Source organism: Coregonus lavaretus, assembly GCF_964263955.1.
Source record: "Coregonus lavaretus genome assembly, chromosome: 26".
NCBI classification, from domain to species: Eukaryota; Metazoa; Chordata; class Actinopteri; order Salmoniformes; family Salmonidae; genus Coregonus; species Coregonus lavaretus.
This window is the reverse complement of record NC_140013.1, coordinates 21,577,530-21,600,445: the sequence shown is the minus strand read 5'-3', so window position 1 is coordinate 21,600,445 and position 22,916 is coordinate 21,577,530. Positions and strand designations below refer to the sequence as shown.

Here is a 22,916-nt window from a genome sequence, read left to right as displayed (position 1 = left end):
ACGCTGTCTGAGTCAAAGGTCAAACAAGGGTGTCTAATTTTACATAAACATAAATCAGGAGTGAGGGATATAACAGGTGCCCTCACCATGGAAATCATCCTGTTGGCCATATCCCAAAGAAAAGTGAGGGTGTTTCAGGTTACAGAGTAATTTTATTGGTGTCTAAATCTAAAGTTGAAAGCCTTAGCTAAACCCTTTGTGGTTTAATGTATTTTTCACCTGTAGAATGGCATGATTCATCACTAAAGTGATAAAAAGCAATTTTACTCACTTCCTTGTTTGAGACATGTGCACTGGTTTCTTTTCTTATGTTGGAAAAATAAATGATTTCCTTGGAGGCCTTTTCCTGTAAGTTAGATTGGACAATAACGTCATTTCTGAAAAGGTACTACCAAACAGAGAGATAGGCTACACATTTAATCAACCAAGGGTTGTTCTCATTTCCATCTTATGAAACTGTAACCGTACTCCCTTCAGAGTAACACGTTCCTTCGCCAAAAATATGTCTACATCATGTTATTTCAATGCAAGTGTTTGACTTGAGCTTCCACAGAAAATCTGTATGAAGTACACTAGAACTAACAGAAGTGAATGCTAGACTCTGGGTGAAGCATTGTTCACAGAGGAATAATTATTAGGCATTCTATGGAACAGTGAGGCCAAGATCCATCAATACTTTTGTATAATTTGCATGTTCAAGTTGAAAACTGCTGACAGGATAGAGAATCAAACAATAACAATGACACTGCCAGGCAGTCATAGATGTCTAAATACAAATTTCATCTCACACTCAACTGTATGAATAACATTTATATATACAGCAAAACCTGATAACGAACCAGTCTCTGACTGGCGAAGATCAACATAGTTTGCACACTTCCTTTACAACCGAGGTGAACAGCAACAGTAAGCATATCTAGTGGTCTCTAGAAATACACTACATGATCAAAAGTATGTGGACACCTGCTCGTCAAACATCTCATTCCAAAATCATGGGCATTAATATGGAGTTGGTCCCCCCTTTGCTGCTATAACAGCCTCCACTCTTCTGGGAAGGCATTCCACTAGATGTTGGAACATTGCTGCGGGACTTGCTTCCATTCAGCCACAAGAGCATTAGTGAGATCGGGCACTGATGTTGGGCGATTAGGCCTGGCTCGCAGTCGGCATTCCAATTCATCCCAACGGTGTTCAATGGGGTTGAGGTCAACATTGTCATGATGAAACAGGAAATGGCCTTCCCAAACTGTTGCCACAAAGTTGGAAGCACAGAATCGCCTAGAATATAATTGTATGCTGTAGCGTTAAGATTTCCCTTCACTGGAACTAAGGGGCCTAGCCCAAACCATGAAATACAGCCCCAGACCATTATTCCTCCTCCACCAAACTTTACAGTTGGCACTATGCATTGGGGCATGTAGCATTCTCCTGGCATCTGCCAAACCCAGATTCATCCGTCGGACTGCCAGATGGTGAAGCATGATTCACCACTACAGAGAACGTGTTTCCACTGCTCCAGAGTCCAATGGCGGCGAGCTTTACACCCCACCAGCCGACGCTTGGCATTGCGCATGGTGATCTTAGGCTTGTGTGCAGCTGGTCGACCATAGAAACCCATTTCATGAAGCTCCTGACGAACAGTTCTTGTGCTGACGTTGCTTCCAGAGGCAGTTTGGAACTCAGTAGTGATTGTTGCAACCGAGGACAGACGATTTTTACGCGCTATGCGCTTCAGCACTTGGCGGTCCCGTTCTGTGAACTTCTGTGGTCTACCACTTCGCAGCTGAGCCGTTGTTGCTCCTAGACGTTTCCCCTTCACAATAACAGCATTTACAGTTGACCGGGGCAGCTCTAGCAGGGCAGAAATTTGACGAACTGACTTGTTGGAAAGGTAGGCACCCTATGACGGTGTCATGTTGAAAGTCACTAAGCTCTTCAGTAAGGCCATTCTACTGCCAATGTTTGATTATGGAGATTGCATGGCTGTGTGCTCGATTTTATACACCTGTCAGCAACAGGTGTGGCTGAAATAGCCGAATCCACTAATTTGAAGGGGTGTCCACATACTTTTGTACATATAGTGTATTTATGAGCTGAAATGGATATCCGTTTTCCTGGCTGGGTGATATATCGGAGATCTCACGCTCTCAGGCTGACTGTGTGGTAACCTCCCCCCCAGATTCCTGTCATGCTCTGGCTAAGCTCACACACTACAGTTAGGCCAATCAGACCCTGGTACTATAGAACCACTTCAACCAGACATACTGTCCCACCTAGACACTGCTGTACACAGACCATATTGATATCTCTCTTTAGGTACACCGATTGTATAGTTATACAACCCCCCCCCCCCCCCCCCCCTCTCTCTCTCTCTCTCTTACACACACTCACCATGCCAGGCAGTGCTGCACACCTGGAGAGAGGGGTACCACCACCACCGTTCACTACCACGTCCGGTAAGAAGATGTCAGCGACCGGAGCGAGTGAAACACTCTTCAAACCTTTCCTCTCCGCAAGAACAGCGTCTGAAGTATTACTCTCTAGCTGTTCTTTTACGTTTACATTTCCAGAGAACTCAGAGTCACCCATGGTGGAAGCCAGCCAGTAGAATGAACCCACTTCTCTCCACTTCCTCCTCCTCCAGAACTCAGATTGAGAGATAGCTCCTGTAAATAGACCTTTTCCTGCCCATTTTGGGGGACTGTGAGTGATAAATAGAAGAGATTTCCTCTACACAGGGTGGAGTGACGGTGATGGTTCCTCTATCTGAACTGAAGACTACTGAAGAGTCAAAAGGAGGTTGTGCTTTTTTCCATTGCCTTATGTCTGTGCACTGGACTGGAGTTAGATATTCAACTTCCATGCTTACGACAGCCAGGTGGTTAGTCATGTGTTTCACTAACTGTACGTTTACGTCACAATCATAACATTCAGCAATACAAAACAACACCCTTGTTGTAAGTTGGCAGAGCACTAGTCTAGCGGCCCACTCAAGGTTGCTAGCCTAGTACACAAGAACCTGTTACTTTAGCCAATAAGTTCTACTGTACCTACTAAACTGATAAGAGACTATAAAATACCTTGTTGATCGCAACGACAAGCTTCCAGTCTTAGGTACATAATTTATAGGGATAACCCAGGACCTCACCTTTACAAACAGGTGTCGTAGTGTTAATATTAGGTATCATTGTGGATTTTTATTTATTTATTTTTATTTATTTTATTTCACCTTTATTTAACCAGGTAAGCCAGTTGAGAACAAGTTCTCATTTACAACTGCGACCTGGCCAAGATAAAGCAAAGCAGTGCGATAAAAACAACAACACAGAGTTATATATGGGGTAAACAAAACAAAGTCAAAAATACAACAGAAAATATATATACAGTGTGTGCGAATGTAGTAAATTATATATATATGGATAAACAGTTGAAGTCGGAAGTTTACATACAACTTAGCCAAATACAATTTAAACTCGGTTTTTCACAATTCCTGACATCTAATCCTAGTAAAAATTCCCTGTCTTAGGTCAGTTAGAATCACCACTTTATTTTAAGAATGTGAAATGTCAGAATAATAGTAGAGAGAATTATTTTTTTCATCTTTTATCTCTTTCATCACATTCCCAGTGGGTCAGAAGTTTACATACACTCAATTAGTATTTGGTAGCATTGCCTTTAAATTGTTTAACTTGGGTCAAACGTATCAGGTAGCCTTCCACAAGCTTCCCACAATAAGTTGGGTGAATTTTGGCCCATTCTTCCTGACAGAGCTGGTGTAACTGAGACAGGTTTGTAGGCCTCCTTGCTCGCACACACTTTTTCAGTTCTGCACACAAAATGTTCTATAGGACTGAGGTCAGGGCTTTGTGATGGCCACTCCAATACCTTGACTTTGTTGTCCTTAAGCCATTTTGCCACAACTTTGGAAGTATCCTTGGGGCCATTGTCCATTTTGAAGACCAATTTGCGACTAAGCTTTAACTTCCTGACTGATGTCTTGAGATGTTGCTTCAGTATATCCACATAATTTTCCTTCCTCATGATGCCATCTATTTTCTGAAGTGCAACAGTCCCTCCTGCAGCAAAGCACCCCCACAGCATGATGCTGCCACCCCCGTGCTTCACTGTCCACTATCGGCATATCTATTTATTGTGGCCATCGAGATGTTAGCTATTAAAATCAGATCCAATAATAATATCAGAGGATTAGAAATCCAGGGCTTAAAAACAAAGGTGTCATTGTACGCTGATGATTCATGTTTTCTTTTAAATCCACAACTAGAATCCCTCCACAATCTCATAGAGGATCTAGATACATTTTCTAACCTCTCTGGATTACAACCAAATTATGACAAATGTACTATACTACGTATCGGATCACTAAAAAATAAAAATTTTACATTACCATGTAGTTTACCAATAAAATGGTCTGATGGTGATGTGGATATACTCGGAATACATATCCCAAAGGAAATAAATGATCTCACTTCAATACATTTTAATAGAAAGTTAGCAAAAATAGATACGATCTTACTACCATGGAAAGGAAAATACCTGTCAATTTGTGGAAAAATCACCCTGATTAACTCTTTAGTATTATCCCAGTTTACCTATTTGCTTATGGTCTTGCCTACGCCTAGCGAACAGTTTTTTAAATTATATGAGAAAAAAATATAAAATTTTATTTGGAACGGCAAGCCAGACAAAATTAAAAGGGCATATTTATATAATGAATATGAATTCGGAGGACAGAAATTATTAAATATTAAAGCATTAGACCTATCACTAAAAGCTTCAGTCATACAAAAGTTATACTTAAATCCGAACTGGTTCTCAAGCAAATTAGTAAGATTGTCTCACCCAATGTTCAAGAAAGGCCTTTTTCCCTTTATTCAGATTAAAACAACTCATTTGCAGTTATTTGAAAAGGAAATCATCTCCAAAATATCATTATTTCTAAAACAAGCCATAGAAAGTTGGTTGCAATTTCAATTTAATCCTCCAGAAACGACAGAACAAATAATGCAACAAATATTGTGGTTAAATTCAAATATACTAATTGACAAAAAACCTTTATTTTTTGACAGAATGTTTAAAAAAGGTATAATCTTCGTAAATGATATCGGTAGGACTGGTGGAGTTATGTCGCACATGCAGCTAACAAAAACATATGGAAATGTCTGCTCTACCCAAAATTACAACCAAATAATTGCAGCCTTACCGCAAAAGTGGAAGAGAAAAGTGGAAGGGGGAGAAAGTAAGGAACTTGTCTGTCGGCCTTCCATTAAAGAACATAATTGGTTAAGGAAAACTGTGATAAATAAAAAAGTATATCAGTTTCACTTAAGGACCAAAGGATTGACAGCCGTCCCATATAGATTGCAAAATAGTTGGGAAGAGATTTTTGACGTACCGATTCCATGGCATAGTGTTTATGAACTGACACGCAAAACGACACCGGATTCAAAAATTAGAATCTTTCAATTTAAGTCCAGGAATGGCTAAAGGATTGCAATATTTACCTGGAGCTAACCTTGCAGATAGCATTACTGGGTGATCTGAAAAGTCATAGTCAATCGATCAATAATATAATAATACTTTTAGCAAAAAAATATATTTTTAATTCACAATCTGTAGAAGCAATGAGAATAGAAAGGTTCAGAACTTTTGTAAAACATCACAGTACGGTTGAAATATATATGGCAAATAGAAATCCTATATGGATGGTGTTAAGAGATAGATGGGAGGTATTGAATAGAGTTGAAGGATGGGACTAATAACAAATAACAACAAATAATAACAAAGATAGCTAATAATGTAAGCATACTGTGTCCATAATAAGTATATAGGTTGTATGTTGGGAGCTTTTGGGAAAGAGCACAGTTAGAAAGATATGGCATATAGAAGCAAACCGGATGGACATCATGAAAATGATTGGAGAGGTTGAGAGTAGAAGAAGTTCAGGAGCAAAATATATATATATATATATATATATATATATATATATATATATATATATATATATATATATATAATATAATTATTGTAAAATTAACTGTGTCCATAAGGTGTAGATAGTAAGTATAGACCGGAAGTAGAGGCCTGGGCATTGTTGTTCACTAATTTACTCCAAGTAGTGAAAGGATGGCGGGGTTGAAAAGCCACCCCCTTTTTCCTCCAAACATAACGATGGTCATTATGGCCAAACAGTTATATTTTTGTTTCATCAGACCAGAGGACATTTCTCCAAAAAGTACGATCTTTGTCCCCATGTGCAGTTGCAAATCGTAGTCTGGCTTTTTTATAGCGGTTTTGGAGCAGTGGCTTCTTCCTTGCTGAGCGGCCTTTCAGGTTATGTCGATATAGGACTCGTTTTACAGTGGATATAGATACTTTTGTACCTGTTTCCTCCAGCATCTTCACAAGGTCCTTTGCTGTTGTTCTGGGATTGATTTGCACTTTTCGCACCAAAGTACGTTCATCTCTAGGAGACAGAACGCGTCTCCTTCCTGAGTGGTATGACGAATGCGTGGTCCCATGGTGTTTATACTTGCGTACTATTGTTTGTACAGATGAACGTGGTACCTTCAGACATTTGGAAATTGCTCCCAAGGATGAACCAGCCTTGTGGAGGTCTACAATTATTTTTCTGAGGTCTTAGCTGATTTCTTTTGATTTTCCCATGATGTCAAGCACTGAGTTTGAAGGTAGGCCTTGAAATACATCCACAGGTACACCTCCAATTGACTCAAATTATGTCAATTAGCCTATCAGAAGCTTCTAAAGCCATGACATCATTTTTTTTTGGCAAGTCGGTTAGGACATCTACTTTGTGCATGACACAAGTCATTTTCCAACAATTGTTTACAGACAGATTATTTCCCTTATAATTCACTGTATCACAATTCCAGTGGGTCAGAAGTTAACATACACTAAGTTGATTGTGCCTTTAAACAGCTTGGAAAATTCCAGAAAATGATGTCATGGCTTTAGAAGCTTCTGATAGGCTAATTGACATAATTGAGTCAATTGGAGGTGTACCTGTGGATGTATTTCAAGGCCTACCTTCAAACTCAGTGCCTCTTTGCTTGACATCATGGGAAAATAAAATAAAATCAGCCAAGACCTCAGAAAAAAAATGTAGACCTCCACAAGTCTGGTTCATCCTTGGGGGCAATTTCCAAACACCTGAAGGTCCCACGTTCATCTGTACAAACAATAGTACGCAAGTATAAACACCATGGGACCACGCAGCCGTCGTACCTGTGATGAGTGTGATTAGAAGGAGTCAGGCGCAGGAGGGTAAATCACAGAATACAGAGTTTATTCCGTCGTACACAGTTGCGCTCTATAGCAACAACAAAATACAGGCACAGGGGAACAATCTACACCGGCAATACAAGGTACGATTAGCTCCACCGAGCTACACTCAACTCACATAAAACAATCAGCCACAAGGACAAGGGGGAAGAGGGAACACTTATACACAGACTAATGAGGGGATATGAACCAGGTGTGTGTAATTGACAAGACAAGACAAATGGAATGATTAGATATGGAGCGGCAGTGGCTAGTAAGCAGGTGACGACGAACGCCAAAGCCTGCCCGAACAAGGAGGGGAGGCAGCCTCAAAGGAAGTCGTGATAGTATCCCCCCTTTGACGGGCAGCTCCAGCAGCGCGCCGACCCCGGCCTCCGACCCCGGCCTCGGGGACGGCCAGGAGGACGCGGAGCAGGGCGAGCCAGATGGTGACGGTGGAAATCCCGCAACAGGGAGGGATCGAGGATATCCCTCACCAGGACCCAGCACCGTTCCTCCGGACCGTACCCCTCCCACTCCACGAGGTACTGAAGGCACCCCACCCAATGCCTCAAATCCAGGATGGAACGGATAGAGTACGCCTGGGCCCCCTCAATGTCCAGAGGAGGTGGAGGAACCTTCTGCACCTCAGACTCCTGGAGCAGACCAGCCACCACCGGCCTGAGGAGAGACACATGAAATGAGGGGTTAATACGGTAATCAGGGGGAAGTAATAACCTATAGGTGACCTCGTTGATTCTCCTCAGGACTTTGAACGGCCCCACAAACAGCGGGCTCAGCTTCCGGCAGGGCAAGCGGAGAGGAAGATTCCGGGTCGAGAGCGGTGACCGGGGCCTCACTGCGGTGGCGGTCAGCATTGGCCTTCTGACGACGCACGGCGCGTTGGAGGTGAACATGGGCAGCGTCCCACGTCTCCTCCACGCGCTGAAACCAGTCATCCACCGCAGGAGCCTCGGTCTGGCTCTGGTGCCACGGTGCCAGAACCGGTTGGTAACCTAAAACACATTGGAATGGCGTTAGGTTAGTAGAGGAGTGGCGGAGAGAGTTCTGGGCATATTCTGCCCATGGCAAGAACACCAACCACTCCCCCGGCCGGTCCTGGCAGTAGGAACGCAGGAACCTACCCACATCCTGATTTACCCGTTCCACCTGCCCATTAGACTCAGGGTGGAACCCAGAGGTCAGGCTGACCAAACGTTCCATGAACGCCTTCCAGACCTTGGATGTGAACTGGGGACCTCGGTCAGACACTATATCCTCTGGTACCCCATAGTGCCGGCAGATGTGTGTAAACAGGGCCGTGGGGAGACCGGGCAGAGGAAGGAGGCAGCAGGCCTTGGAAAAGCGGTCCACAACAACCAGGATGGTGGTGTTACCTTGGGAGAGGGGAAGATCAGTCAGGAAATCAACACTTAGGTGAGACCATGGTCATTGTGGAACTGGTAAAGGTTGTAACTTACCCGCTGGGAGGTGCCTAGGTGACTTACTCTGGGCGCACACCGAGCAGGAGGAGACATACACCCTCACGTCCTTAGCCAAGGTAGGCCACCAGTACTTTCCGGTCAGGCAGCGCACTTTACGACCGATACCTGGGTGACCAGAGGAGTGTGACGTGTGTGCCCAGTAGATCAGCCGATCACAGATAAGAGCAGGCACGTACCGCAGCCCAGCTGGACACTGAGGTGAAGATGGATCTGTGCGTAATGCCTGCTCTATATCCGCATCCATCGCCCATACTACCGGCGCTACGATGCAGGAGGCCGGGAGGATGGGGGTGTTGTCTCTGGGTCTCTACTCTGTGTTATACAGCCGTGACAATGCGTCTGCCTTCACGTTCTTCGTACTCGGGATGTATGACAGTGTTAAATCGAACCGGGTGAAGAATAGGGCCCACCTGGCCTGGCGAGGATTCAGCCTCCTCGCTGCCCGGATGTACTTCAGGTTATGGTTGTCCGTCCAGACGAGGAAAGGGTGTTTCGCCCCCTCGAGCCAATGCCTCCACACGGTCAAGGCTCGGACAACAGCCAACAGCTCCCGATCACCAACGTCGTAGTTCTGCTCCGTTGGGCTGAGCTTCTTAGAGAAGAAGGCACAGGGGCGGAGCTTGGGTGGCGTGCCCGAGCGTTGGGATAAGACAGCTCCTATCCCTACCTCGGACGCATCCACCTCTACTACGAACAGTAGTGATGGATCGGGGTGGGCCAGTACTGGGGCTGAGGTGAACAGACCCCGCAGTCTGCTGAAGGTCAGCCTCAGCAGACCAGGGGAGCTGGGACGGCCCACCCTTCAACAGGGATGTATTGGGAGCTGCGACCTTGCCAAAGCCCCAGATAAATCTCTGATAGTAGTTGGCGAAGCCAAGGAAGCGCTGCACCTCCTTAACCGTGGTTAGAGTCGGCCAATTACGCACAGCTGAAATGCGATCTCCCTCCATCTCCACACCTGAGGTGGTAATGCGGTATCCGAGGAAGGAGACGGACTAGTGGAAAAAAACATACACTTCTCTGCCTTGGCATAAAGGTCATTTTCCAACAGTCGGGCCAGCACTTTGTGAACCAGGGACACATGCTCGGCGCACGTAGCGGAATACACCAGGCCTCCTGTAGCTCAGTTGGTAGAGCATGGCGCTTGCAACGCCAGGGTTGTGGGTTCGATTCCCACGGGGGGCCAGTATGAAAAATGTATGCACTCACTAACTGTAAGTCGCTCTGGATAAGAGCGTCTGCTAAATGACTAAAATGTAAAATGTCATCAATGTATACCACTACACTGCGACCAAGCATGTCCGAAACACCTTGTTCACAAAGGACTGGAAGACGGATGGACCATTCATCAAACCGTAGGGCATCATCAGGAATTCATAATGCCCCGTGGTTGTGCTGAATGCTGTCCTCCACTCATCTCCCTCTCGGATACGCACCAGGTTGTACGCACTCCTGAGATCTAATTTGGTGAAGAAGCGCGCCCCATGCATTGACTCGATCACTGACGGAATGAGGGGGAGAGGATAACTAAATCTGATCATCTCCTTATTCAGTGGTTGATAATCAATGCACGGGTGCAGACTGCCGTCTTTCTTCTTCACAAAGAAGAAACTCGAGGAGGCAGGTGAAGTGACGTATATACCCCTGGCGCAGGGACTCGGTGACGTATGTTTCCATAGCCACCGTTTCAGCCTGCGACAGGGGGTACACGACTCCTGGGAGGTACAGCGTCTACCCGGGGAGGTTTATCGCGCAATCCCCCACCCGATGAGGTGGTAACTTGGTAGCCTGCGTTTTTGAGAACGTGTGCGCCAAATCGAGGTATTCGGGGGGAATGCGCACGGTGGAGGTACTGTCTGGACTTTCCACTGTGGTTGCACCAACGGAAACACCTAGACACCTACCTTGACACTCTCGCGACCACCCCGTGAGAACCCTCTGCGGCCATGAGAAGGTGGGGTTGTGGAGTGCTAACCATGGGATACCTAATACCACAGGGAAAGCAGGGGACTCAATCATTTAAAAAAATGATCTGCTCACAATGAGTCTCCTGGGTAATCATGGTGACTGGTGCAATAACTTCCTGAACAAACCCGGACCCTAATGGTCGACGATCAAGTGCTCTGATGGAATGGAATGGATAGCGGAACCAATGAAATGCCTTGACGGTGTGAGAATGCCCTGTCCATAAAGTTCCCAGCCGCGCCTGAATCGACTAGCGCCTTACACTGGAGAACTACCATGTGATCGGAAAAGTAGATGGGTAGGGTACAGTGTGCAGCAGAGGGCTCTGAACGAGTGTGGGTGTTCGATACCTGGGGTGATGCAAGAGTGCCCTGCCTGCCACCTCCAGACCCAAAAGAGCGTTGACGACAACGTGTGGTGTACTGTCCCTTCGTGCCACCAGAGTTGCACTATCGCTGTCATCCTCCGCTCTCTCGGACGGCGGCACCACCCAGCTCCATCAGCTCGGGATCCGAGTCGGCCGGTGTGGGAACGGGCTGCCAGCAGGTTGTCCAAACGGATGGCCATGTCCACCAGTTGTGTGAAGGACAACATGGTGTCCCGGCAGGCTAGCTCCCATCGGACGTCCTCCCGCAGATGGAACCGGAAATGGTCGATCAGGGCCCGCTCGTTCCACCCAGACCCCGCTGCAAGAGTCCAAAACTCCAAAGGGAAGTACTGCACGGTCCTCGTCACCCTGCCTCAGGTGGACCAGCCGCTCGCCCGCCTCTCGACCTTTGGGCGGGTGATCGAAGACAGCCCGAAAGAGGCGAGCAAACTCCCTGTAGTTCTCCAACGCGGATCCTCCTTCATTCCAAACCGCGTTGGCCCACTCCAAGGCTTTCCCCGAGAGGCAGGAAACGAGGACGGACATCTTCTCCCACTCCGATGGGGCCGGCATGATGCTGGAGAAGTAGAGCTCCAGTTGGAGGAGGAATCCTTGGCAGAGCGCCGCCGTCCCGTCGAACTCCCGTGGTCGGGATATCTGGATCCCTCCGGGTGCTGGTGTGTGGGTGGCTAGATCCCTTTTTTACATTTTAAATTTTTTAGTCATTTAGCAGACGCTCTATGCAGAGCAACTTACAGGAGCAATTAGGGTTAAGTGCCTTGCTTAAGGGCACATCGACAGATTTTTCACCTAGTCGGCTCGGGGATTAGAACCAGCGACCTTTCGGTTACTGGCACAACGCTCTTACCCACTAAGCTACCTGCCGCCCAATTGATCCGGTTGGCCAGCTGGTCTCAACAGATCGGGTCCTCTCCTCTCCAGGCGTTGGATGACCTGAAGAACTCGATCCATCGCTTCCCCCAAGCTGGCCAGCATCGTGGAATGCTCCTGGACCCGTGCCACGACTCCAGGCATGCGCTCCTCTCCCGCTGACTACATAGCGGGTGGGTGATTCTGTGATTAGAAGGAGTCAGGCGCAGGAGGGTAAATCACCGAATACAGAGTTTATTCTGTCGTACACAGTTGCGCTGTATAGCGATAACAAAATACAGGCACAGGGGAACAATCTACCCCGGCAATACAAGGACCGAGTAGCTCCACCGAGCTACACTCAACTCACATAAAACAATCACCCACAAGGACAAGGGGGCAGAAGGAACACTTATACACAGACTAATGAGGGGATAAGAACCAGGTGTGTGTAATTGATAAGACAAGACAAATGGAATGATGATATATGGAGCGGCAGTGGCTAGTAAGCCGGTGACAACGAACGCCGAAGCCTGCCCGAACAAGGAGGGGAGGCAGCCTCGGCGGAAGTTGTGACAATACCGCTCAGGAAGGAGACGCGTTCTGTCTCCTAGAGATGAACGTACTTTGGTGCGAAAAGTGCAAATCAATCCCAGAACAACAGCAAAGGACCTTGTGAAGATGCTGGAGGAAACAGGTACAAAAGTATCTATATCCACAGTAAAACGAGTCCTACATCGACATAACCTGAAAGGCCGCTCAGCAAGGAAGAAGCCACTGCTCCAAAACCGCCATAAAAAAGTCAGACTACGGTTTGCAACTGCACATGGGGACAACGATCTTACTTTTTGGAGAAATGTCCTCTGGTCTGATGAAACAAAAATAGAACTGTTTGGCCATAATGACCATCGTTATGTTTGGAGGAAAAAGGGGGTGCTTGAAAGCCGAAGAACACCATCACAACCGTGAAGAACGGGGGAGGCAGCATCATGCTGTGGGGGTGCTTTTCTGCAGGAGGGACTGATGCACTTCAGAAAATAGATGGCATCATGAGGAAGGAAAATTATGTGGATATATTGAAGCAACCTCTCAAGACCCCAATCATACTTCCAAAGTTGTGCCAAAATGGCTTAAGGACAACAAAGTCAAGGTATTGGAGTGCCATCACAAAGCCCTGAACTCAATCCTATAGAACATTTGTGGGCAGAACTGAATAAGTGTGTGTGAGCAAGGAGGCCTACAAACCTGTCTCACCAGCTCTGTCAGGAGGAATGGGCCAAAATTCACCCAACTTATTGTGGGAAGCTTGTGGAAGGCTACCCGATACTTTTGACCCAAGTTAAACAATTTAAAGGCAATGTTACCAAATACTAATTGAGTGTATGTAAACTTCTGACCCACTGGGAATCTGATTTAAAAAATAAAAGCTGAAATAAATTATTCTCTCTACTATTATTCTGACATTTCACATTCTTAAAATAAAGTGGTGATCCTAACTGACCTGAGACAGGGAATTTTTACTAGGATTAAATGTCAGGAATTGTGAAAAACTGAGTTTAAATGTATTTGGCTAAGGTGTATGTAAACTTCCGACTTCAACTGTATGTACTGCCTGTGTATTACTTACTAGATGCTATTACTATGTATTACCTAATATCTGTGGCCTTGCTTTATACAGCATTAGTCTTTGTACATTACATTTATTTTCAGTAGGTAGATTGGGTAACACCCCACCTTATCTGCTGTTGGCTCTAACCCCAGGCATAGCTTGAGTGGTTAGGTTTCACTAAAGTTAATGTGTTACAGTGGCTGTCTTTTCTTTACTTCTGCCTTAATAGAGAAATATTTTCATGTGTCACTTTATATGGCCAAAATAACAATGGGTCTTATGTACAGCATTCCTTAAAGGCTAGCGTCAAAACATTAGCCTTCTTTGCTGGGCTTATTGCTAGTGGATTAAATTAATTTAGTTTTCTTCCATTTGGTGCTTAATGAACATGACCCAGGTGTGAAGGGGTGGTAGGTACGCACGGTGCTGAGCTGTTCTCTGAGGCACTGGGTGTGTTCTGCGTGTTCCTCCTGGGCCCTGGTCTTGTCCCTGTCTGCGTCGGTCAGGGCCTGGGTCAGCCTGTCCACCTGGCCACTCAGATCCCTCACGTCTCTCTCCAGGTCCCCAACCTGGCTCACCCACCCAGACTGACACCCCTCCAGCTTCACCCGCAGATCGTGCCTGCCCTGCTCCAGCTCCTGTGGGCAACATATAACAAACAGATGGGCACAGTGAATGCATGCCAATGGGGGTCTCTTTGGTCTGTGATTAGGAGACTGATACCACTGCTACAGTGGCTTGCGAAAGTATTCACCCCCCCTTGGCATTTTTCCTATTTTGTTGCCTTACAACCTGGAATTAAAATTGATTTTTGGGGGGTTTGTATCATTTGATTTACACAACGTGCCTACCACTTTGAAGATGCAAAATATTTGTTATTGTGAAACAAACAAGAAATAAGACAAAAAAACAGAAAACTTGAGCGTGCATAACTATTCACCCCCACAAAGTCAATACTTTGTAGAGCCACCTTTTGCAGCAATTACAGCTGCAAGTCTCTTGGGTTATGTCTCTATAAGCTTGGCACATCTAGCCACTGGGATTTTTGCCCATTCTTCAAGGCAAAACTGCTCCAGCTCCTTCAAGTTGGATGGGTTCCGCTTGTGTACAGCAATCTTTAAGTCATAGCACAGATTCTCAATTGGATTGAGGTCTGGGCTTTGACTAGGCCATTCCAAGACATTTAAATGTTTCCCATTAAACCACTTGAGTGTTGCTTTAGCAGTATGCTTAGGGTCATTGTCCTACTGGAATGTGAACCTCAGTCCCAGTCTCAAATCTCTGGAAGATTGAAACAGGTTTCCCTCAAGAATTTCCCTGTATTTAGCGCCATCCATTATTCCTTCAATTCTGACCAGTTTCCCAATCCCTACCGATGAAAAAAATCTCGACAGCATGATGCTGCCACCACCATGCTTCACTGTGGGGATGGTGTTCTCGGATTGATGACAGATGTTGGGTTTGCACCAGACATAGCGTTTTCCTTGATGGCCAAAAAGCTCAATTTGAGTCTCATCTGACCAGAGTACCTTCTTCCATATGTTTGGGGAGTCTCCCACATGCCTTTTGGCAAACACCAAACATGTTTGCTTATTTTTTCATTAAGCAATGGCTTTTTTCTGGCCACTCTTCCGTAAAGCCCAGCTCTGTGGAGTGTATGGCTTAAAGTGGTCCTGTGGACAGATACTCCAATCTCCGCTGTAGAGCTTTGCAGCTCCTTCAGGGTTATCTTTGGTCTCTTTGTTGCCTCTCTGATTAATGCCCTCCAATGCCTGGTCCGTGAGTTTTGGTGGGCCCTCTCTTGGCAGGTTTGTTGTGGTGCCATATTCTTTCCATTTTTTTATAATGGATTTAATGGTGCTCCGTGGGATGTTCAAAGTTTCTGATCTTTTTTTATAACCCAACCCTGATCTGTACTTCTCCACAACTTTGTCCCTGACCTGTTTGGAGAGCTCCTTGGTCTTCATTGTGCCGCTTGCTTGGTCGTGCCCCTTGCTTAGTGGTGTTGCAGACTCTGGGGTCTTTCAGAACAGGTGTGTATATATACTGAGATCATGTGACAGATCATGTGACACTTAGATTGCACACAGGTGGACTTTATTTAACTAATTATGTGACTTCAAAAGGTAATTGGTTGCACCAAATCTTATTTAGGGGCTTCATAGCAAAGGGGGTGAATACATATGCACACACCACTTTTCCGCTATTTATTTTTTAGAATTTTTAGAAACAAGTTATTTTTGTCATTCCACTTCACCAATTTGGACTATTTTGTGTATGTCCATTACATGAAATCCAAATAAAAATCAATTTAAATTACAGGTTGTAATGCAACAAAATAGGAAAAACGCCAAGGGGGATGAATAATTTTGCAAGGCATTGTATATCATTTTAATCCATGAAATGACTGAATGAGAACATCTAAGAGTATTTGTACAGTAGCTGTTACTGAGTTATTACTGTGTACTTATTGAAGCTAGGTGATGCACACTTGGTATTTCACCAGTCGGCCAGTCTGGTACACTCCTGCTATCTTTTTATTGTATCTATAAACCCTATAGAGCACACAGCATCGAAGTCCAGACATGGTGGGTTAGACTATGACATAATCACAAATCTGTTATATACTTTATGTAAGGTAATAGAAACTATAATTATTTCATAATAGTACACCAATAAATCGGTTTGGCGACTGGCCTATATCAATATCCATGTTCTTGCACCTCTGAGGCCTAGACAGCCCTACATTAGATATATCCATCCACACAGACAGCAGTAAAACTGTCTCTGAAACATCTGTCTCCTACTGTGGATTCATCCCTGGCTGCTACAGACACTTATTGGATCTAGGAGAGCAACAGCCCTCTCTGGGAAGGTTATGTAATTCCATACAGTGTAGCAGTAAGAGAAACATTGTAAATCTGAGAGACTGGGTGATAACTGCAACTACATTACTTCATGATGGCCAGTAAATTTCAATGCTGACCTGAGGAAATATTCCTAAAGAAGAGTGATGGTCTCACATACTTATGTGGCTCTTTTTGTGGCCAATATTATACACTGAGCAAGCCAGGGATACTTATAGACGGGTATGTGAATCCTATCCAGATACAGACTGGGCATCTTATGCTTACTGTTTTTGCTACATATTCAGACCTTGTGAGAGTGAAAGGGATACAAACTGCAGATGCTGCATGAGCCATCCCTTGGAGCTTTAAGACAAACACCCTCACATACCTCTAACAAGGCCCACCAGAGACTACAAGTATACTATCTATGTTACTCTACAAGTATACTGACTATGTTACTCTACAAGTATACTGACTGTGTTACTCTACAAGTATACTGACTGTGTTACTCTACAAGTATACTGACTGTGTTACTCTACAAGTATACTGACTGTGTTACTCTACAAGTATACTGACTGTGCTCCTTTTCTTGTTCCTTTGGCGGCTACACTGACATTTTAGGCACAGACTGTGTAACACCATTCCCCTACAAATATTGGATTCGAAGTTACAGTGCCTTCAGAAAGTATTTACACCCCTTGACTTTTTCCACATTTTGTTGTGTTACAAAGTGCAACTAAAATTGATTTAATTTTAATTTTTTATCAATGATTTACACAAAATACTCTGTCATGTTAAAGTGCAAAAAATGTATGACAAATAACCTTTGGCAGCGATTACAGCTGTGAGTCTGGGTATGTCTCTAAGAGCTTTGCACACATGGATTGTATAAGCTCTGTCAGGTTGGTTGTTCATCATTGCTAGACAGCCATTTTAAAGTCTTGCCATAGATTTTCAAACCGATTTAAGTCAACACTGTAACTAGGCCACTCAGGAACATTCAATGTCGTCTTGGTAAGCAACTGTATATTTCGCCTTGTGTTTTAAGTTATTGTCCTGTTGAAAGGTGAATTTGTCTCCAGTGTTTATTGGAAAGCAGACTGAACCAGGTTTTCCTCTAGGATTTTGCCTCTGCTTAGCTCTATTCTTTTTATCATAAAAAACTCCCAATTCCTTGCCGATGACAAGCATACCCATAACATGATGCAGCCACCACCATGCTTGAAAATATGAAGAGTGGTACTCAGTGATGTGTTGGATTTTCCCCAAACATAACGCTTTGTATTCAGGACATAAAGTACATTTCTTTGCCACATTTTTTGCAGTTTTACTTTGTCTCTTATTGCAAACCGGATGCATGTTTTGGAATATTTGTGATCTGTACAGGCTTTCTTATGTTCAGTCTGTCAATTAGGTTAGTATTGTGGAGTAACTACAATGTTGTGGATCCATCCTCAGTTTTCTCCTATCAGAGACATTAAACTCTGTTACTGTTTTAAAGTCACCATTGGCCTTATGGTGAAATCCCTGGGCGGTTTCCTTCCTCTCCAGCAACTGAGTTAGGAAGGACGCCTATATAATTTTATTACACTCCAGTGAGACTCCATAGAATGAATACAGAAATGTCTCCTGCTTGTAAAAGATGTACCTCTGAAAGTGGAACCTATATGCATGTATTTTGGAGTTGTAGAGAGATTACCAGATTTTGTCAATCTATACATACTGCTGCACAGAAAATATTAGATGTACAGTTTGATATGACCCCGTGTCTCTATCTTCTTAATGCCCAGCAGGACTTTGTTCTTGATCCAGACAGAGAAAATGTGTTTATGAGTATCACACACTTTGCTAAGAAATGTATTCTCCTACTGTGGGCTTCTAATTCTTCTCCTACATTTAAAATGTGGATTGACCAGATTGTTGACTTTCTTCCTCTTGAAAAGCTCACTTATGACCTCCGCAAGAGACAGCCCAGGTTTGATAGACTCTGGTCTCCAATCCTCAATTATATTTCAAATTGGACAGAGTGAATGGGATGATTAGGGAAATTAGTGTATATACATGTTGTGTAAGGTGCTGTATAAACTAATTATTTGCTTGTTGTCTGAGCTAAAGCTGGAAATAGCTAACATGATCACATATAGTGCTGCTGCAAATTTGTTTGTTTTGTTTTATATTTTATTATATTATATTATTTATGCCTGCCACATCTGTGAATGTGAAATGTAATAAAACGTCACAAAACTTTAAATAAATAAAAATCCACTTTGATATTATGGGGTATTGTGTGGAGGCCAGTGACCGAAATTATCAATTTTATCCATTATAAATTCAGGCGGTAACACAACAAAATGTGGAAAATGTCAAGGGGTGTGAATATTTTCTGAAGGCACTGTATATACTTGTCCTCACATGGAGGGAGCCATTTATTGAATACATCTATGTGCTGTTCTAATGAGATGTCCATATTAATTGGCAACCCTGTGAGTGAAAGGGAGGGGACCGGGTGCGTGGAACTCAGGCTTATCGCACAAACACAAAAGAGCTTTTCAGAGAGCAGAGAAAGAGTGCATTGTGTGTAATAACATTGGTCTTTGTTTTACGAGGAAGCTCAGACTCAGTACATTCTTATGACATCTCCTTTGAAGAGGGACGAGCTAGCCTCTTTAGCTCATGATCACATGGCGGTAGCCCCCTAAGAATACTAGATCCATCCATCCACCTATGATATCTTAGTGAATATTATCAAAGGTGAACCTGAAGTTTGGTGAAATTGTGCTGCTTTATAATTGCCTACTTATATAGTATATTGTATTATAAATACTTGCATGATGTAAAGACTTGTTTGTTGTTGTTTCCCTTGTTTTATATGTCAACACAGCAAATAAAATAGTATTGGTCGTGTACACGTTTTGCAGATGTTATTGCAGGTGCAGCGAAATGCACCGTATATCAATGGCTGTTAACATAGTCAAAACATTGGTTGATACTGTGACTTGCTCTGTCTGGAATGATTATCAACATGCCAGAGTAGTGAGGTAGTTAGAAACCAGTATCGTACTTAACTATAATGTTATAATTCTCTCAGTGATTAATTGTCACACATTTGCAGTCACATAGTCGCCTGAGAAATGTAAAGAAAATGAGAAAAACCTAGCCTAAATAAAATAAAATAATAAACCCTTTCGAAAGAAATCTTGAACAATGGTTTACAAATTGACTCATTGCGTAGACCTACTTCTCAAGATCTAAATTTGATGCGCTTGTAAATTATGTTTTCATTAAAATGAAGATGGGAACAAGCGCGCATGACACATTCACAAACTTCATCATCTCGTACAACACAAGGGGTTTGTTTTGACACGTCTCTCTTACCTCAAGTTTGTCTGCATACTGTTCATGAAGTGTGTCGCGCTGTTCCTTCAACTGACGATTTTCCAAAAGCAATGCATTTCCCAGCTGGGCCGCCAAAAGGACGTCTTCCTCCTTTTGATTTAAAGCAGCTAAAAGTTCATTGGGGTCTTGATAATCAGATATTTCTTCCGCATCATAATCCAAATAAAAATCATCCTCCAATTCAACTTCCATCTTCTTCGGTTTTAAACTCCATTTACCAAGTCGATCCATAGCTCCTGATTTTATGGAAATAACCTAATAATAATATTTGATATTTAAAATCTAAAAACCTAACATTGTGCCATATTTGTCAACTCAGTCATTCAGTTTCATTGTAACAACTATTTAGCGGTTGCCTAAGCCCCGGTGCGCTTTACCACAGCCTATGTGCGAATGAACCTGTGGTTTGACAAGCCGGTCTCTCCAGTATGATGCGAGTCAAAGTAGACTTGTCCCCAGGGAATCCATTGCACCTTAAACCTGCGCGTCCCGACGCGGCGCTGTGCAACAGTTGCCTTTCGGAAGTATGTTTGTACCACCCTAAACATATACAATTGACACTTCAAATCAGTTACTGTCCGCTGCAATAAAAGTGTGCTAGCCTAACATTTTCATCCCAATTAGAAAATGGTTTATTATTATTATTGTCCAATAACTGACTAAATCAGATTGCTATTCAATTGGCCTAACTAATAGTCACCTATTAGATATAGAGTATTAGACATTTGTTGACCTTCCCTCTCTGTCATCTTCATGATGCCTCTGTCTCAGTCATGTTCTCTTTCATACCAGTGAGTCAGTCCTTGAACAAACGGCACCATGTGTGGACAGATCCAGAGCTAACCCCTGCTGAGTTGCAGTCCAGCCCGTGTCTGCATTGGGAACGTGTCCCGCTCCTTTGTATAAGCACTACCCTGTGGTCAGAGGTCAGCCCCAACAAGGCTTGAGGGAGCAGGGGCCAGCGGCACCACAATAAAAGACACAGCATCCTGATGCATGGCACTGCCATTGTTTCCAGGGCATCTGTACATATGCCACGGAAGGGGGGGCTCACATGGAGACTGTACATCAAGGCTTGTCTGCTCTGAAGCCTATTGTTCCCATTGTCTCTGCGCAATTCATAGGCTCCTGATTAAAGGGATTGTGCCGAAAGCGTGGCAGGGTGCCACACATGGGCCCTAAGCACTAAATAAGGGGACTCAAGGACTAGGCTATACAGAGAGGTATCACAGTATGAGGTCTGCGAGGACACACATATCCTTGCCTACTCAGAGTCAATGGTCTCTATAACAGACAGCACAATCACATTTTTTAAATCTATAACTAACTTTTATTTGAAAGCTAATGTATCCCTGTGAGGTCTCTGATATAGAAGGTTGTAAGTGATTAAGTTGGTGCTATCAGTCTTCCTTGGTTGCTGAACAGTAAATGTAAATGTAAAAATGAACAGTCTAACTAGGCTACACTAGCCTTCTGTATGAAAGATTATGAACTAAGGTTCATAATCCAAGGTTCCCTTGGAGAGTTCATCAATGAGCTTGACGCCCTGATAAATTCCTTTCCTGTGGATGGCTCACCCCTCACAGTTCTGGGTGGCTTTAACCTCCCTACGTCTGCCTTTGACTCATTTCTCTCTGCCTCCTTCTTTCCACTCCTTTCCTCTTTTGACCTCACCCTCTCACCACCCCCCCCCCTACTCACAAGGCAGGCAATACGCTTGACCTCATCTTTACTAGATCCTGTTCTTCTACTAATCTCACTGCAACTCCACTCCAAGTCTCCGACCACTACTTTGTATCCTTTTCTCTCTCGCTCTCCTCCAACACTACTCACTCTGCCCCTACTCAGATGGTAATGTGCCGTCGCAACCTTCGCTCTCTCTCTCCCGCTACTCTCTCCTCTTCCATCCTATCATCTCTTCCCTCTGCTAAATCCTTCTCCCTCCGATCTCCTGATTCTGCCTCCTCAACCCTCCTCTCCTCACTTTCTGCATCTTTTGACTCTCTATGTCCCCTATCCTCCCAGCTGGCTCGGTCCTCCCCTCCTGCTCCGTGGCTTGACGACTCATTGCGAGCTCACAGAACAGGGCTCCGGGCAGCAGAGCGGAAATTGAGGAAAACTAGACTCCCTGCGGACCTGTCATCTTTTCACTCCCTCCTCTCTAAATGTTCTTCCTCTGTTTCTGCTGCTAAAGCCACTTTATACCACTCTAAATTTCAAGCCTCTGCCTTTAACCCTAGGAAGCTCTTTGCCACCTTCTCCTCCCTGCTGAATCCTCCTCCTCCTCCCCCTCCCTCCCTGTGGATGACTTCGTCAACCATTTTGAAAAGAAGGTTAACGACATCCGATCCTCATTTATTAAGTCAAATGACACCGCTGGTCCTGCTCACACTGCCCTACCATATGCTTTGACTTCTTTCTCCCCTTTCTCTCCAGATGAAATCTTGCGACTTGTGACGGCCGGCCGCCCAACAACCTGCCCGCTTGACCCTATCCCCTCCTCTCTTCTCCAGACCTTCTCTCTATACACCAAGTCACTTGGCTCTGTCATATCCATATTTTCTCCTTTCCCCCTTCTGATAACCAGGTGGCGAATCGCATCTCTGCATGTCTGGCAGACATATCAGTGTGGATGTCGGATCACCACCTCAAGCTGAACCTCGGCAAGTCGGAGCTGCTCTTCCTCTTCGGTGACCCGATCCTGCTGGTTCATGCTCTACAACATTCGCAGAGTACGACCCTACCTTACACAGAAAGCGGCACAGGTCCTAATCCAGGCACTTGTCATCTCCCATCTGGATTACTGCAACTCACTGTTGGCTGGGCTCCCTGCCTGTGCCATTAAACCACTACAACTTATCCAGAACGCTGCAGCCCGTCTGGTGTTCAACCTTCTCAAGTTCTCTCATGTCACCCCGCTCCTCCGCACACTCCACTGGCTTCCAGTTGAAGCTCGCATCTACTACAAAACCATGGTGCTTGCCTACGGAGCTGTGAGTGGAACGGCACCTCCTTACCTTCAGCCTCTGATCAGACCCTACGCCCAAACGAGGGCA

General features: G+C 44.5%; 1 protein-coding gene across 1 annotated transcript in view; it reads right to left on the bottom strand.

Moving 5' to 3' along the window:
* Positions 1-20,091, bottom strand: part of LOC311101400 (BICD family-like cargo adapter 1) — a gene marked incomplete at its 5' end in the record, with an annotated part of 37,483 nt that extends 17,392 nt beyond the window's left edge. Inside the window, 2 exons of the mRNA XM_084142533.1 lie at positions 14,038-14,253; positions 19,840-20,091. Of these exons, the coding sequence (XP_083998659.1) occupies positions 14,038-14,253; positions 19,840-20,091 (468 nt within the window). The remainder of the gene's footprint in view (positions 1-14,037; positions 14,254-19,839) is intronic.
* Between the last annotated feature and the right edge of the window lie 2,825 nt (positions 20,092-22,916).